At 32.6% G+C, this 16,769-nt stretch overlaps 1 protein-coding gene across 2 annotated transcripts in view; it reads right to left on the reverse strand.

Annotated features, from left to right (window-relative positions):
* LOC149808445 (protein phosphatase 1 regulatory subunit 36-like) overlaps positions 1-16,769 on the reverse strand; it is a 141,494-nt gene that overhangs the window by 18,493 nt on the left and 106,232 nt on the right. For both annotated transcript variants that reach the window (XM_089977321.1, XM_089977311.1), the window contains exons 14-16: positions 8,596-8,688; positions 2,493-2,603; positions 89-126 (exon numbers count right to left, since the gene is read on the reverse strand). In XM_089977321.1, the coding sequence (XP_089833447.1) occupies positions 89-126; positions 2,493-2,603; positions 8,596-8,688 (242 nt within the window). The remainder of the gene's footprint in view (positions 1-88; positions 127-2,492; positions 2,604-8,595; positions 8,689-16,769) is intronic.

A 16,769-nucleotide genomic window follows, 5' to 3' on the forward strand; every position in this document is an offset into this window, starting at 1 on the left:
CATTCTAGGTGTTTAAATGACCACTGCTTAATGGTCCAATATCCACAATGAAACTGCTAAGTATAATTATTGATTAGCAATCTTTTACCTGGCTGCTGTGTCTTGTCTGCACAAGCATCATCTGGCCTGTAAAATAACAAGAAAATTGTACTGTCCTCTTCAATTATTAACATGTATTTATGAAATTCTCAAAAACATCTACAATCCTCACTAACTACACACATATTAATGATTATGTTGAGATAATAGGTACTTTGTGGAGGGATAATTAATTTGTTCAAAATGTACACCAGACTACAGTGTCTACTCGGTTGCTTGAATCAGTGTGAAAAAAAAGAGTCAATGTTGTAATTATCAAACTAATCCATTACAACAGTATTAATTTTGATCCTATTGCTAGAGTAAAGTTTGTCTGCACTGCATATAAGCCAAGATTTTGAGGGCTTAGATGCAATGGTTAACAACTGATTATCACCTCTGTGATTCTGGGTTCAATTCAAGGGGTCAGCATATTCAAGGTAAGTAGTCATTCATCACTGCTCATTGGTTTTCTCACACTGGATTCCAGTTTCTCAAACATGACACAAACACATACCCATCATCACTGGACCCTAAAAAATCTCACCTTATTTAAATTTATAATGTCCAAACATATAATGTCCAAAAAACTGAAAACAGCATAGACCAAGATCTACTGTCAAATAATATGTTGGCAGATCAGGCTCGATTCTGTTCATTCTGTTTATTACTGCATGTAAACCATGTATCTCTTTAACTGCCAGCTCATTTCATAAGGATTTCTCTGGGTCCATGCTGCTTGTAATTGCATGCATTATTATAAAAGAGTAATAGAATCCTTTATATGCATATGTGTAGATAGGAAAATTCCAGCCAAAGTTCAAAAGTGTGCATCAGATGTCGATGCAAGTTTTGGACTTTTTTGTAAAATGTTCCTAACACCAATGCATAACTATTAATTATTTTTCTCCTATTCCTGAACAAAAAATGAGGGTCAGAGTCAGAATGGCATATTGTGAATACTGAAGCAACTTTAAAAAAGGAAAAACCCATTGAAAATCCACACTAAAACTCAGTGCAAAAGTTAGGTGTACGCTGAAAAATAAGTGTAAACTTTAAATGACATTTATAGATATATCAGTGTTCAAAAATTATGGTTGTGACAGCTGTGGTACTGACAATACACAGCAATCAAAAATTATGGTTGTGACTGGCAATACACAGCTAGTTGAGATTGCTGTGGTAAAGGCAGTACACAGCCAGCTGAGATTGATGTCGCAATGGCAATAAACAGCAAGTTGAGATTAATATGGTGATGTCAATACAGTGCATTCAAAAACTGGATGAGACAACTGTGGCAATGGCAATAAACAGCAAGTTGAGATTAATATGGTGATCTCAATACAGTGCATTCAAAAACTGGATGAGACAACTGTGGCAATGGCAATAAACAGCAAGTTGAGATTAATATGGTGATGTCAATACAGTACATTCAAAAACTGGATGAGACAACTGTGGTAATGGCAATAACAGCAAGTTGAGATTAATATGGTGATGTCAATACAGTACATTCAAAAACTGGATGAGACAACTGTGGCAATGGCAATAAACAGCAAGTTGAGATTAATATGGTGATGTCAATACAGTGCATTCAAAAACTGGATGAGACAACTGTGGTAATGGCAATAAACAGCATTAAAAAATCTGACTGAGACTGTTTTGGTATTGGCTATCAATAGCATTCAAAATTTGTTACTGAGACAGATGTGGTGATGGAAATACACAACATTCACAAACTTGTTAAGACTGCTGTGATAATGGCAATATCATTCAAAAATTGGTTGAGACAGTTGTGGTAATGACAATAACATTCAAAACTTGGTTGGGACAGCTGTGGTAATGACAATAACATTCAAAAATTGGTTGAGACAGCTGTGGTAATGGCAATATGCAGCTTTCAAGAACTTGTTGAGACTGCTGTGGTAATTACAATAGCATTCAAAAACTGTGATTGAGACAGAATTTCAACATACATGTAGCTGTTTTGACCCGAAACCTGACAACAGGATCTGTTCATGTAACTAGGTAAATAAGTACAATGGTGTTCTGGCTATGGGTCACTAACTTTAACTGCAACACATCTTAGGACAATTCAATGACAGATTATTATCATAATAGGTCATCTAATTAGGACATAAATTAATGCTGATCTTGATAATCATCAAAGAATGCTCAAATGATGATTGAAATCAGGGTGTTTTTGGAAGTTTGTGTGCACTATAGTTGCAACAGAAGGTCATGTGATGAAAAACAACATTCCTATGTGTTGAAAAGTATGAGATATTCCTCATCATTGTTCTACACTGATAAACAAAATCATACAAATACAGGTATAGGAAATAATAAAATATTTATGTGTAAGCTTAAATTTACTTAAATAAAATTGAATCTGACAGCTTGATAAAAGTACTCACTGCTTTTGTTCCCCTTCTTCCCCCTCATTGTCTTCATCCTCGTTCTCTGTTCCAAGGGGATGTAGGGTTATGGGGTTGAACAAGCTCATTTGTTCTCCGAGAATACCAACCCTGAAATACAAGTTTTTGCTAATGACAGAGTTACTAAGGCAAGAATACCAACCCTGAAATACAATTTCTTGCTGACGGCAGAGTTATTATTATTATGTTATTATTTCTTTAAAATTTGGAGTTAAAATAGCAAAAATTGAATAATGTAAAGCATAAAAAATTCCAGAGTTGCTACAATTATTAATCTAAGCTAAATGAAGAAAGAGCCTGTATATTACAAAACAATTTACTTTTATGATGCTATTTATTTTCATTTAGTTTGCAGAATAAAGATTACATCCATTAGACAATAGCTATTAATACACATTTTTAATAATTACAGTAATTTATCAAATTTGTGCTAATAGAAATTATTATTTGTCCTAAAGATCTTGTCTGGAAAGTTAATATTTCTACTGTGTACTAATGTGCCTTGCAAGTTCAATGATGGTTGGAAGTGACCTAGGTAAACTGGCTTGCATGATACCAATGCCTGAAAATAACATGCACTTATAAAATATAGTTTCAGTGCATAAGAACCCCCACCCTTTTTTTAAATAAAAGTTTTTGCAATTTACAAAATTCATATTTGCCAACCTCCCAGTCAGTGTTGGGTAGTGGTGGCAGTGGACTGAGACTCAAAAGTGGTTTTGAGGTCCCAAGGAAAAATCAGTGGATGCAAGCCAAAAATAAGTGATGACATGTACCAAGTTTCTTTCTTTAAAATTCATTGTATAGTATAAATAGAGTCTTAATTAGAGGCAGTCATTGCCATTGCAATTAGTTCAGTGGTGGGTTGAAGGCGATGCAAGTGTCATTCAAGCTCATCTCCGCAATGATCAGAAACTGGAAGCTACTGTGATTCAAATTTCCATGAAGATCATATAGAAAATGACCTTTCTGCATGTGCATTGGTGTGAGAGAGTGTCAAATATGCAATGGCCATGCTAGTTATAATATTTGAACATTTTATGAACTGACCATTTAAATTTCAGTGGGGGTGATCTGGATTTTCTTTAAAGCCAAGAAATTTTTTTTGTACCTGAAGATAACTCTGTATTCACCTACTATGATAGATATTATATTTCTTTTTTTCTGTAAATCTAAAGAAGAATATTTGTTTCATGCTATTTGAGGGCCAATCCAGGGTTCCCACACCCCCTCCGAAAAACTTAAATGGTCTGTTCCTTAGTTACTTTTTGATTTCAGCTCCTTCATTGTCATGATGCTAGATGGTGTAACTATGCCAACAGATGTTGTACACTACATAATGACAAGAAAAATATTGATTTCATGTTTACAGTATGGGCAAAGAATAAAATGCATGTTCTTGCTGCTATACTTCACAAAGTTAAACTCTGTCAATCAAAAGTTCTAAAATTTAATTTTGCTGGGTTTCTATCCCTTCACTGATGTTTCATCCTTCCTAGAATACCAGCTGATTTTCAACATTTTGCCTTCAAGAATGAATTGCACTTCCCCACTATTCTAACTACCATAATCATCATGTGAAGAAAATATGGAGTAAAATCCAACTTCAAATAAAAAGTTGCTGTTGATCATGAACTGGCCAATAATCATTAATAAAGAGTTTAAAACATTATCAGTCAAGTTAATGAAGTAATAACTGTTGTTTCTTTAACATGTTTTTTATTTATTTATCGAACTTTGAACAAATGTGGCTATTCCACTTTATGCACTTTACCATGCAAGTTAGCCTGAGCTATTCTACAGCAGTTCTCCACACAAAGTTACTCTAGCTATTGTCAGTAAATTAAGTAATCTCTAAAATGGTGATTTTTTTTACTACAACTGCCTTACCTTTAAACAACATCTACAGCAATTAACTATATAAAATGCAAGTATTGAGCATGTTTCATAAGCATTAAGTACAAATTTGTATACAGGTTATAGGCAAATATTCTGGTCTCTCACCTTTTTCTCTAAGATTAAATACAACTGTGTTGAGGGATTTGTGAATCAAAAATTATGTTTAATGCATGATACATCATGTTCTGGTAAGTATGATAATTTCCCATTCAAATGATTTATTCATCAGCTTAAAATGCTAGATACTATCAGTTTTATTTGTAGATTTCTTAAATTTTTCATGTAGAACAATATGCCTATATTACATAGAGTAAAGGAGACTGTTCAAATGCTGGAGCTGGCAATCTTGAGGTAGGAGTCCTAAGCCAAATATTAAAAGTGTCAACTAATGGATTGACAGGTTACCCTAGTTCAAGGACTTGTGATGACATTCAAATTGTGTACCATACATACTTGCTTATAAGACAAGTACCACTGCAAGCTGCACAGACCCAGATCTGCCATCACATAATGCTCAGGCAGATTTGGGTTTCATGCAGTTTGTTAGGAGCAATCAGTTGAGCAAAGAAGATAGAACCTGATATGTTGGTACATTATGCTATTAAAAGCAGATCAGGATCTTTGTTCTTTGCAGTCTGACACATCTTATAAGTGAGTACATGTGGTATGTTGGAAATGTTCTCAACATCAACTTGTTGTACGAGTTTCATCTGCATTTTATGTTCTCCTAACATTGGTCATAACATTACTTGAAAAGTTGGAACCAAGTGAATATCTTAAATAGAGCACAGTGACTATTATGCTAATCAATCAACTCTTGGATTAAAATGACTAGCTTAAGACTTAAACACCTGAGGGTAAACATTACCATGTAAAAAAAACTGGATATTTATAAGGAGTCTACTATGCAACATTAAAACTATCCACATGCTGTTTTACATCATCCAGAGCCCTCAATGTGATACACATTTTGTAGACTTTCAATTCTACTATAAAGTTTTGTTTCTTGCCATTTTTTTGGCCAAGGTATAATGAGCAGTGTTTGAAATCTGAATTTTTTTTCCCCATCATAAACCTTATTTAGGAAGAACTGACCTCAATATTATTACATTGCCAATCAATTATTAGGTCAAAGATGAGACCTTCAACAAACTGAAGACAGGATTAGCTTCCCATGAAACTGTTCTGATGATTACATATGGTGACAGCACTGTTTACAAGTATGAGTATGGATTGAGGAAGACTATGGGTAAAACTTTCCTTAGTTTATGTTACCGACTTGAACAGGAATCACAAAACTGAATTTGCTATATATAATTATTACAGTGTCTGGATAAGTCAAGGCTCCAGATATTCTGATTAATGGTGGTATGGATACAATCAGTGATATGTCCACAAAAATGAATTGTTTGCAATCTTTTTCTAATTAGGAAACAATGGAATTTAGCAAGGAAACAAATTTGGATTAGAGTAGCATATTAACACAACTGTCAATCAAGATTGTAACTTAGAAAGTAGCCAGCATGAATTGGTAACCCCCCACCAAAAAAAAACAACTGAATAGGTATAAACACTAAAAAGTGCATGACCCACGTATAAGCTGATCCAAAAGTCCAAGACATCACAAGATGCAAGCGGTAAGTTTTAACTGCACTTATTAAGGCGAACTTACATTAGCAAAACTTACCCTTATAATTCTTATGGGGTTGGTATGTACGATTATTACATAGAAATGGTATAAATTTGTTTAAAAAGTCAAGAATTTATTTACTTTTCTGTTTTCTTATTGTTTTTGCCTAATTCAGATTCATGTAGAACTTGATCAGATGATGGCAAGAGCTGAGCATTCGTAGGTTGTTGTAACACTAACTCTCCCGTTTGACTTGATAATTGTTTGTTTATGTGTTATTACAGTAAACTTTTTATATCAAAGCACCAGTAATTATGTTTTTATTTTGCCTTAAAATTGTAAATACCTAACTCAGTAAAATATTATCCCAGTATGACAACAATGAACAACAATAGGATTTGATTCAACGCTCACAATTAGGCTAGTGAGCATATTTACATAATGGTGCCACCACATGTACATTGTAGGCCTGAACATTTGCTGAATGATATACATTCCACTGAATGAAGTACATTCCTTGAATTCGAATCATGGGCACCACTACACTAGACTTCTATGATAAATCCACAATACAATAATGAAGTATGAGAAATAATGTTTCAAAAGTTATGCTAAAACTGTAAAAACTGAGTTGTAGTTTGCTTTAATGTAAGCAACCTTACACCCTGTTTACATACCTATGGTAATCTTGCTAATATTATGGACTGAAAGGCAATTACACATCAAAGTACTGGTACAGTTGCTGGTCAAAATTCCCTCTTAACCCAAACCAGTTCCAGGGTTTTAATAATTAACTGGCCTGTATTACTGTCAGAAAAAAAAGACAAATCCACTAATTACAAAGGAGATGCTGAAACATCCAGCTTTCCATTGTGTGGAAATTTATGATTTTGTTCAGCCAAAAAAGTAAAATAGATTGATGATGATCTTAGTTGATCTCTATTCCGAATTGTAGCCTCTATTATTACCATTCTTTCCTGAACAGGTAACAGTTATGCTAGTTGTGCCTTGCACAATTAAACGTGTGTACCTTTTCATAAAGATTATCTCAGTTTGTATCATCACTTATATCATTGAAAAAGAGTACCTCATGAGTGCGTGGATCAACATAAATGAAACAGCTATCACAGAATAGCTGTAGTGTTATCTGGCAGAATGCGATTTGGTTGAAAAAATGAATAAAGCAAAATCTGCATCTAATATGTTTGGGAATAAACAAGGATTAAAGTGATGCTAGGCACAATTAGCACTGTGTAAGTACTGTACATTATAGTACAGCCTGGTCTTACACATTGCCGCCTTCCTTATATCTAACGGGAGATAACTCTGCCAAACCACTACATAGGTCGGCAGACAACTTTTAGCTCCCTTTAACTCTAAGTAGTATCTGGGAGGGCTAGATTTGTGAGGTAGTAGTTCTCCTAAGGTATTATGACTGGTTAACATATTTAAAGAAGAAACAAAAGTAAGATGCCATTAACTAACCATCTGAAATGTTAAAAAAAATTGCTACCGAAGTGTATAGGAATGGTTGAATCAAGAGTTGGGACAAACATTTAATGCCATCATGCAACACGTTAACTTGTATTCATATTAACCAGAACCCAACTGTATCTAAGACATACAAAAATACAGATTGAAGACAAAAACATTTCAATTAATTTTTTCACTGAAAATCTTACAAAGATCCAGCATATATCACCAGAAAAAAAAATCCTTCATATCACTATTTATTTCTGAACTGAGAAAAAAAATGATTTAGCCCAAAACATTGGCACTATATTTTGGACTCATGGCAAAATATTTGCAAGCTACCTTAATGATGTAATGTTTGTTCACAGTGAATATAGTATGATCAGTTTGTATGTACAGTGTATAGTAAATGCTGCAATAAATGACCAAAAATAAATATGAGATTTGATGTGAATAGCTCTGAAAATATAAAACTAAGTTTGATCAAACATTTAGATAATCTAGAGACAGAAAGATAGAAGTTGTGACCCTGACACTTCAAATTCTTAAAATTTGAATATTTTATCACATACATTTTAATATTTTTATACTGAGTCAGTATCTGCACAATACTGAATATTTTGATCTTGTATTGTGATTAAACATGTTTAAGATCAAGCTGTATTTTCATGGATAGGATGAAATTGTGACCAAAAAAAAGAAGTTAACATTCTGTTCAGTTGCTATGTCCATGTCAATCAATCTTTAAATATAAGTAGAACACACAATATAGACCTTAATCTGCTGTAATATTATGAAATGGCAGATAGACTGTGTTTACATTGTTTGCAGACTGGGTCAATATTGTATGCAGACTGGTTCTATATTGTTTGTGGTTGAGTATGTGCTATATATATATATATATATATATATATATATATATATATATATATATATATATATACATACATACATACATACATACATACATACATATATATATATATATATATATATATATATATATATATATATATATATACATATATATATGGTTTTCGGTTTCTTTGTTAACCAAACCAGTAAACAAGAGGATCATACTTAAAATTTTTCCTTTCTGGTGACACAATTTCATGTTTGAGTTCTTCTTCCAAATTCTCCCCATCTTTCTCACCAGCAAGTTTTCCAATGGAACTGAAAAGTTAAGTCACAAATAAATGGCATGAAGCATTAAGATTTTAAATTATCAAGTTCTATTCCAACTCATTTAGGCCTGACTGTGGTCTTGATTTTGATTTTGACAGATTTCTATCATAAAATTCTCATTTAAACTGAATCATAATGCCATGCAAAAATCTCACAATTAGGGCATAATATAGTATCACAAAGCACCATTAGTATGTATACTAAAATCTCTGAATTACTGAAAACTGTAAGTAATAAAATATGCTACTCACAACCAAACAATATGATACAATTTTATTCAACCTGCTTTATAAATGTCCCACCTGATAAACACTTATGTAAAGTTCTCTATATATCCTACTTATACTATCAGAAACTTGGCTCATATTGCTGGAGCTAATAAAATTAAAAACAGCAAAGCCTACAAATTAAAATTGAGGGACTCCTCAATGTTTAATAGCTAAGATAGTTAGGATCTTAAGATATAATACAAATTAAAATCTTTGGTTGGGCTGGAAACAATCTGTTTAAGTTACAGTGAAACCTGCTTAGAGACACATCTACATATAAAGACACCTCTTTATATATGCCAACATGTATAGGTCCCTTACATTAATGCTCATATAATTTGTATTGGTATATAAAGGACACCTGGTCTTACAGGACAAAGTATATTGGTCACTTTTATCAGTGTTTAACAAAATTTATATAGATAAAAAAAACCTGCTGTAATAGGCCTGCTGTAATAGGATAGTGTGCATATGTTCATATAAAGGACACCTGCTAATACAGGAAAGGGTGATTGGGTTTCTTACATTAATGTTCATATCACTTTCACCTCTACACAAAAGACATCAAGCCCACAGAACTGTATGCATGAGTCTCTTACAACACTATTTACATCATTTTAAAATCTATGTAAATGACACCTTCTCATAAAAGACAGTGTGATTAATCCCTTACATTAATGTACATATTTTTTACCTATTTATATAGCCATTTTGACCTCTATATATAATGGTCACCTGCTGATATAGGACAATAGAGATGGGTTCCTTTTCTAATGTTTATATCATTTTGACCTCTTATAAAAAAGACATTATTGTCCTGCGTATGGGATGATGTGTATAGATCTATAACATTATTGTTTATACCATTTTCATCTGAACATAAAAGGACACCTCTCCACTTATAATGACATGTATGGGTCCCTTATATTGATTTTATATCATTTTACCTCTTTATTATTGGTCAGCTACTCATAATGGACAAACTGTATGGTCATATACATTATGGTTTATATTAGTTTGATTTCTATATGAAGGACATCTTCCCATGCAAGACAATGTGTATGGGTACCTTACATTACTGTTTATACTATATAAAGGATAACTGTTCATCACTTACATTATGGTTTATATTAGTTTGATTTCTATATGACTGACACCTTCCCATACAGGACAATGTGTATGGGTACCTTACATTACTGTTTATACTATATAAAGGATAACTGTTCATCACTTACATTATGGTTTATATTAGTTTGATTTCTATATGACTGACACCTTCCCATGCAGGACAATGTGTATGGGTACCTTACATTACTGTTTATACTATATAAAGGATAACTGTTCATCACTTACATTATGGTTTATATTAGTTTGATTTCTATATGACTGACACCTTCCCTTGCAGGACAATGTGTATGGGTACCTTACATTACTGTTTATACTATATAAAGGATAACTGTTCATCACTTACATTATGGTTTATATTAGTTTGATTTCTATATGACTGACACCTTCCCATACAGGACAATGTGTATGGGTACCTTACATTACTGTTTATAGTATATAAAGGATAACTGTTCATCACTTACATTATGGTTTATATTAGTTTGATTTCTATATCACTGACACCTTCCCATACAGGACAATGTGTATGGGTACCTTACATTACTGTTTATAGTATATAAAGGATAACTGTTCATCACTTACATTATGGTTTATATTAGTTTGATTTCTATAAGATGGACACCTTCCCATACAGGACAATGTGTAAGGGTACCTTACATTACTGTTTATACTATATAAAGGATAACTGTTCATCACTTACATTATGGTTTATATTAGTTTGATTTCTATAAGATGGACACCTTCCCATACAGGACAATGTGTATGGGTACCTTACATTACTGTTTATACTATATAAAGGATAACTGTTCATCACTTACATTATGGTTTATATTAGTTTGATTTCTATAAGATGGACACCTTCCCATGCAGGACAATGTGTATGGGTACCTTACATTACTGTTTATACTATATAAAGGATAACTGTTCATCACTTACATTATGATTTATATTAGTTTGATTTCTATAAGATGGACATCTTCCCATACAGGACAATGTGTATGGGTACCTTACATTACTGTTTATACTATATAAAGGATAACTGTTCATCACTTACATTATGGTTTATATTGGTTTGATTTCTATAAGATGGACACCTTCCCATACAGGACAATGTGTATGGGTACCTTACATTACTGTTTATACTATATAAAGGATAACTGTTCATCACTTACATTATGGTTTATATTAGTTTGATTTCTATATGACTGACACCTTCCCATGCAGGACAATGTGTATGGGTACCTTACATTACTGTTTATACTATATAAAGGATAACTGTTCATCACTTATATTATGGTTTATATTAGTTTGATTTCTATATGACTGACACCTTCCCATACAGGACAATGTGTATGGGTACCTTACATTACTGTTTATAGTATATAAAGGATAACAGTTCATCACTTACATTATGGTTTATATTAGTTTGATTTCTATATGACTGACACCTTCCCATGCAGGACAATGTGTATGGGTACCTTACATTACTGTTTATACTATATAAAGGATAACTGTTCATCACTTACATTATGGTTTATATTAGTTTGATTTCTATATGACTGACACCTTCCCATACAGGACAATGTGTATGGGTACCTTACATTACTGTTTATACTATATAAAGGATAACTGTTCATCACTTACATTATGGTTTATACTAGTTTGATTTCTATAAGATGGACACCTTCCCATACAGGACAATGTGTATGGGTACCTTACATTACTGTTTATACTATATAAAGGATAACTGTTCATCACTTACATTATGGTTTATATTAGTTTGATTTCTATATCACTGACACCTTCCCATACAGGACAATGTGTATGGGTACCTTACATTACTGTTTATACTATATAAAGGATAACTGTTCATCACTTACATTATGGTTTATATTAGTTTGATTTCTATATGACTGACACCTTCCCATACAGGACAATGTGTATGGGTACCTTACATTACTGTTTATAGTATATAAAGGATAACTGTTCATCACTTACATTATGGTTTATATTAGTTTGATTTCTATAAGATGGACACCTTCCCATACAGGACAATGTGTATGGGTACCTTACATCACTGTTTATACTATATAAAGGATAACTGTTCATCACTTACATTATGGTTTATATTAGTTTGATTTCTATATGACTGACACCTTCCCATACAGGACAATGTGTATGGGTACCTTACATTACTGTTTATACTATATAAAGGATAACTGTTCATCACTTACATTATGGTTTATATTAGTTTGATTTCTATATGACTGACACCTTCCCATACAGGACAATGTGTATGGGTACCTTACATTACTGTTTATACTATATAAAGGATAACTGTTCATCACTTACATTATGGTTTATATTAGTTTGATTTCTATATCACTGACACCTTCCCATACAGGACAATGTGTAAGGGTACCTTACGTTACTGTTTATAGTAATATAAAGGATAACTGTTCATCACTTACATTATGGTTTATATTAGTCTGATTTCTATAAGATGGACACCTTCCCATACAGGACAATGTGTATGGGTACCTTACATTACTGTTTATACTATATAAAGGATAACTGTTCATCACTTACATTATGGTTTATATTAGTTTGATTTCTATAAGATGGACACCTTCCCATGCAGGACAATGTGTATGGGTACCTTACATTACTGTTTATACTATATAAAGGATAACTGTTCATCACTTACATTATGATTTATATTAATTTGATTTCTATATGACTGACACCTTCCCATACAGGACAATGTGTATGGGTACCTTACATTACTGTTTATACTATATAAAGGATAACTGTTCATCACTTACATTATGGTTTATATTAGTTTGATTTCTATAAGATGGACACCTTCCCATACAGGACAATGTGTAAGGGTACCTTACATTACTGTTTATAGTATATAAAGGATAACTGTTCATCACTTACATTATGGTTTATATTAGTTTGATTTCTATAAGATGGACACCTTCCCATACAGGACAATGTGTATGGGTACCTTACATTACTGTTTATAGTATATAAAGGATAACTGTTCATCACTTACATTATGGTTTATATTAGTTTGATTTCTATAAGATGGACACCTTCCCATGCAGGACAATGTGTATGGGTACCTTACATTACTGTTTATACTATATAAAGGATAACTGTTCATCACTTACATTATGGTTTATATTGGTTTGATTTCTATAAGATGGACACCTTCCCATACAGGACAATGCGTATGGGTACCTTACATTACTGTTTATACTATATAAAGGATAACTGTTCATCACTTACATTATGGTTTATATTAGTCTGATTTCTATATGACTGACACCTTCCCATGCAGGACAATGTGTATGGGTACCTTACATTACTGTTTATACTATATAAAGGATAACTGTTCATCACTTACATTATGGTTTATATTAGTTTGATTTCTATATGACTGACACCTTCCCATGCAGGACAATGTGTATGGGTACCTTACATTACTGTTTATACTATATAAAGGATAACTGTTCATCACTTACATTATGGTTTATATTAGTTTGATTTCTATATGACTGACACCTTCCCTTGCAGGACAATGTGTATGGGTACCTTACATTACTGTTTATACTATATAAAGGATAACTGTTCATCACTTACATTATGGTTTATATTAGTTTGATTTCTATATGACTGACACCTTCCCATACAGGACAATGTGTACGGGTACCTTACATTACTGTTTATACTATATAAAGGATAACTGTTCATCACTTACATTATGGTTTATATTAGTTTGATTTCTATATGACTGACACCTTCCCATGCAAGACAATGTGTATGGGTACCTTACATTACTGTTTATAGTATATAAAGGATAACTGTTCATCACTTACATTATGGTTTATATTAGTTTGATTTCTATAAGATGGACACCTTCCCATACAGGACAATGTGTATGGGTACCTTACATTACTGTTTATACTATATAAAGGATAACTGTTCATCACTTACATTATGGTTTATATTAGTTTGATTTCTATAAGAAGGACACCTTCCCATACAGGACAATGTGTATGGGTACCTTACATTACTGTTTATACTATATAAAGGATAACTGTTCATCACTTACATTATGGTTTATATTAGTTTGATTTCTATATGACTGACACCTTCCCATACAGGACAATGTGTATGGGTACCTTACATTACTGTTTATACTATATAAAGGATAACTGTTCATCACTTACATTATGGTTTATATTAGTTTGATTTCTATATGACTGACACCTTCCCATACAGGACAATGTGTATGGGTACCTTACATTACTGTTTATAGTGTATAAAGGATAACTGTTCATTACTTACATTATGGTTTATATTAGTTTGATTGCTATATGACTGACACCTTCCCATGCAGGACAATGTGTATGGATACCTTACATTACTGTTTATACTATATAAAGGATAACTGTTCATCACTTACATTATGGTTTATATTAGTTTGATTTCTATATGACTGACACCTTCCCATGCAGGACAATGTGTATGGGTACCTTACATTACTGTTTATACTATATAAAGGATAACTGTTCATCACTTACATTATGGTTTATATTAGTTTGATTTCTATATGACTGACACCTTCCCTTGCAGGACAATGTGTATGGGTACCTTACATTACTGTTTATACTATATAAAGGATAACTGTTCATCACTTACATTATGGTTTATATTAGTTTGATTTCTATATGACTGACACCTTCCCATACAGGACAATGTGTACGGGTACCTTACATTACTGTTTATACTATATAAAGGATAACTGTTCATCACTTACATTATGGTTTATATTAGTTTGATTTCTATATGACTGACACCTTCCCATGCAAGACAATGTGTATGGGTACCTTACATTACTGTTTATAGTATATAAAGGATAACTGTTCATCACTTACATTATGGTTTATATTAGTTTGATTTCTATAAGATGGACACCTTCCCATACAGGACAATGTGTATGGGTACCTTACATTACTGTTTATACTATATAAAGGATAACTGTTCATCACTTACATTATGGTTTATATTAGTTTGATTTCTATAAGAAGGACACCTTCCCATACAGGACAATGTGTATGGGTACCTTACATTACTGTTTATACTATATAAAGGATAACTGTTCATCACTTACATTATGGTTTATATTAGTTTGATTTCTATATGACTGACACCTTCCCATACAGGACAATGTGTATGGGTACCTTACATTACTGTTTATACTATATAAAGGATAACTGTTCATCACTTACATTATGGTTTATATTAGTTTGATTTCTATATGACTGACACCTTCCCATACAGGACAATGTGTATGGGTACCTTACATTACTGTTTATAGTGTATAAAGGATAACTGTTCATTACTTACATTATGGTTTATATTAGTTTGATTGCTATATGACTGACACCTTCCCATGCAGGACAATGTGTATGGATACCTTACATTACTGTTTATACTATATAAAGGATAACTGTTCATCACTTACATTATGGTTTATATTAGTTTGATTTCTATATGACTGACACCTTCCCATGCAGGACAATGTGTATGGGTACCTTACATTACTGTTTATAGTGTATAAAGGATAACTGTTCATCACTTACATTATGGTTTATATTAGTTTGATTTCTATATGACTGACACCTTCCCATACAGGACAATGTGTATGGGTACCTTACATTACTGTTTATACTATATAAAGGATAACTGTTCATCACTTACATTATGGTTTATATTACATTCACTTCTCACTAAAGGATACAAGTCAGTGTTCATATAATTTTGACCTCATCATTTAGGACAAATGCTCATGTAGAACAATATGTATGGGTCCTTTTACAAAATGTTCATATCATTTCTACCTCTAAACAAAGGACACCTACCCATATACAACAATGTGCATGTGTCCCTTGCATTTTTGCTCAATATCTGAAAGACACCTACTGAAAAAGGACAATGTACATGGGTCCCTACTGATAAAGGACAAAGTACACGGGTCCCTTACATTAATATTCATATCACTTGGGGCTCTCTGTATAAAGTACCCACCCACAAAGGTACAATTTTAATGGTTTCTAGATTGGCCTTTATAGACAGCTTTCACCAAAGAACAGTGGTCTAAATTTAGAATATTAGTTTGCTGTTTAGAAAGTTAGAAAGGAAATTACCATTGTTGCTTTGAGGAAATAATCTCATTTTATAGACAATCAGATGGTACAACTTTCACTGTTTAGTAAAGTGCTATTTATTAAAACTTTGTTTATCCTCCATGTTTCAGTATCTCAATCGCAATTTATCAAGACAGATTTCCTCCATTACTCTTTCAATCAATTATTAATTTGAATTCCTTGTTTATCCGTATAATAGGAGTGGGAACAATTGTCCAAATTAATGAGGTTTTACAGTACTCAGCAATGAGTTTTTGTCTATTATTAATTTGCCCTTAAAAGTTATGCCAGAAGTGAGCCTTGATGACTTCACATTTTGAAGATTATCTGTACTGTTCTGAACATGACTCAAAAGTATGGAACAGCTGCTGTCCACAATATTGCAGAACAAGTGCATTGGTAAATTTCTGTCCTATGCCTAGCATGGTCAGGTTCACTGTAATAAAATCTCACT

Source organism: Sinohyriopsis cumingii, chromosome 1 (genome assembly GCF_028554795.1).
Source record: "Sinohyriopsis cumingii isolate HCF-2022 chromosome 1, ASM2855479v2, whole genome shotgun sequence".
Taxonomy (NCBI): Eukaryota; Metazoa; Mollusca; class Bivalvia; order Unionida; family Unionidae; genus Sinohyriopsis; species Sinohyriopsis cumingii.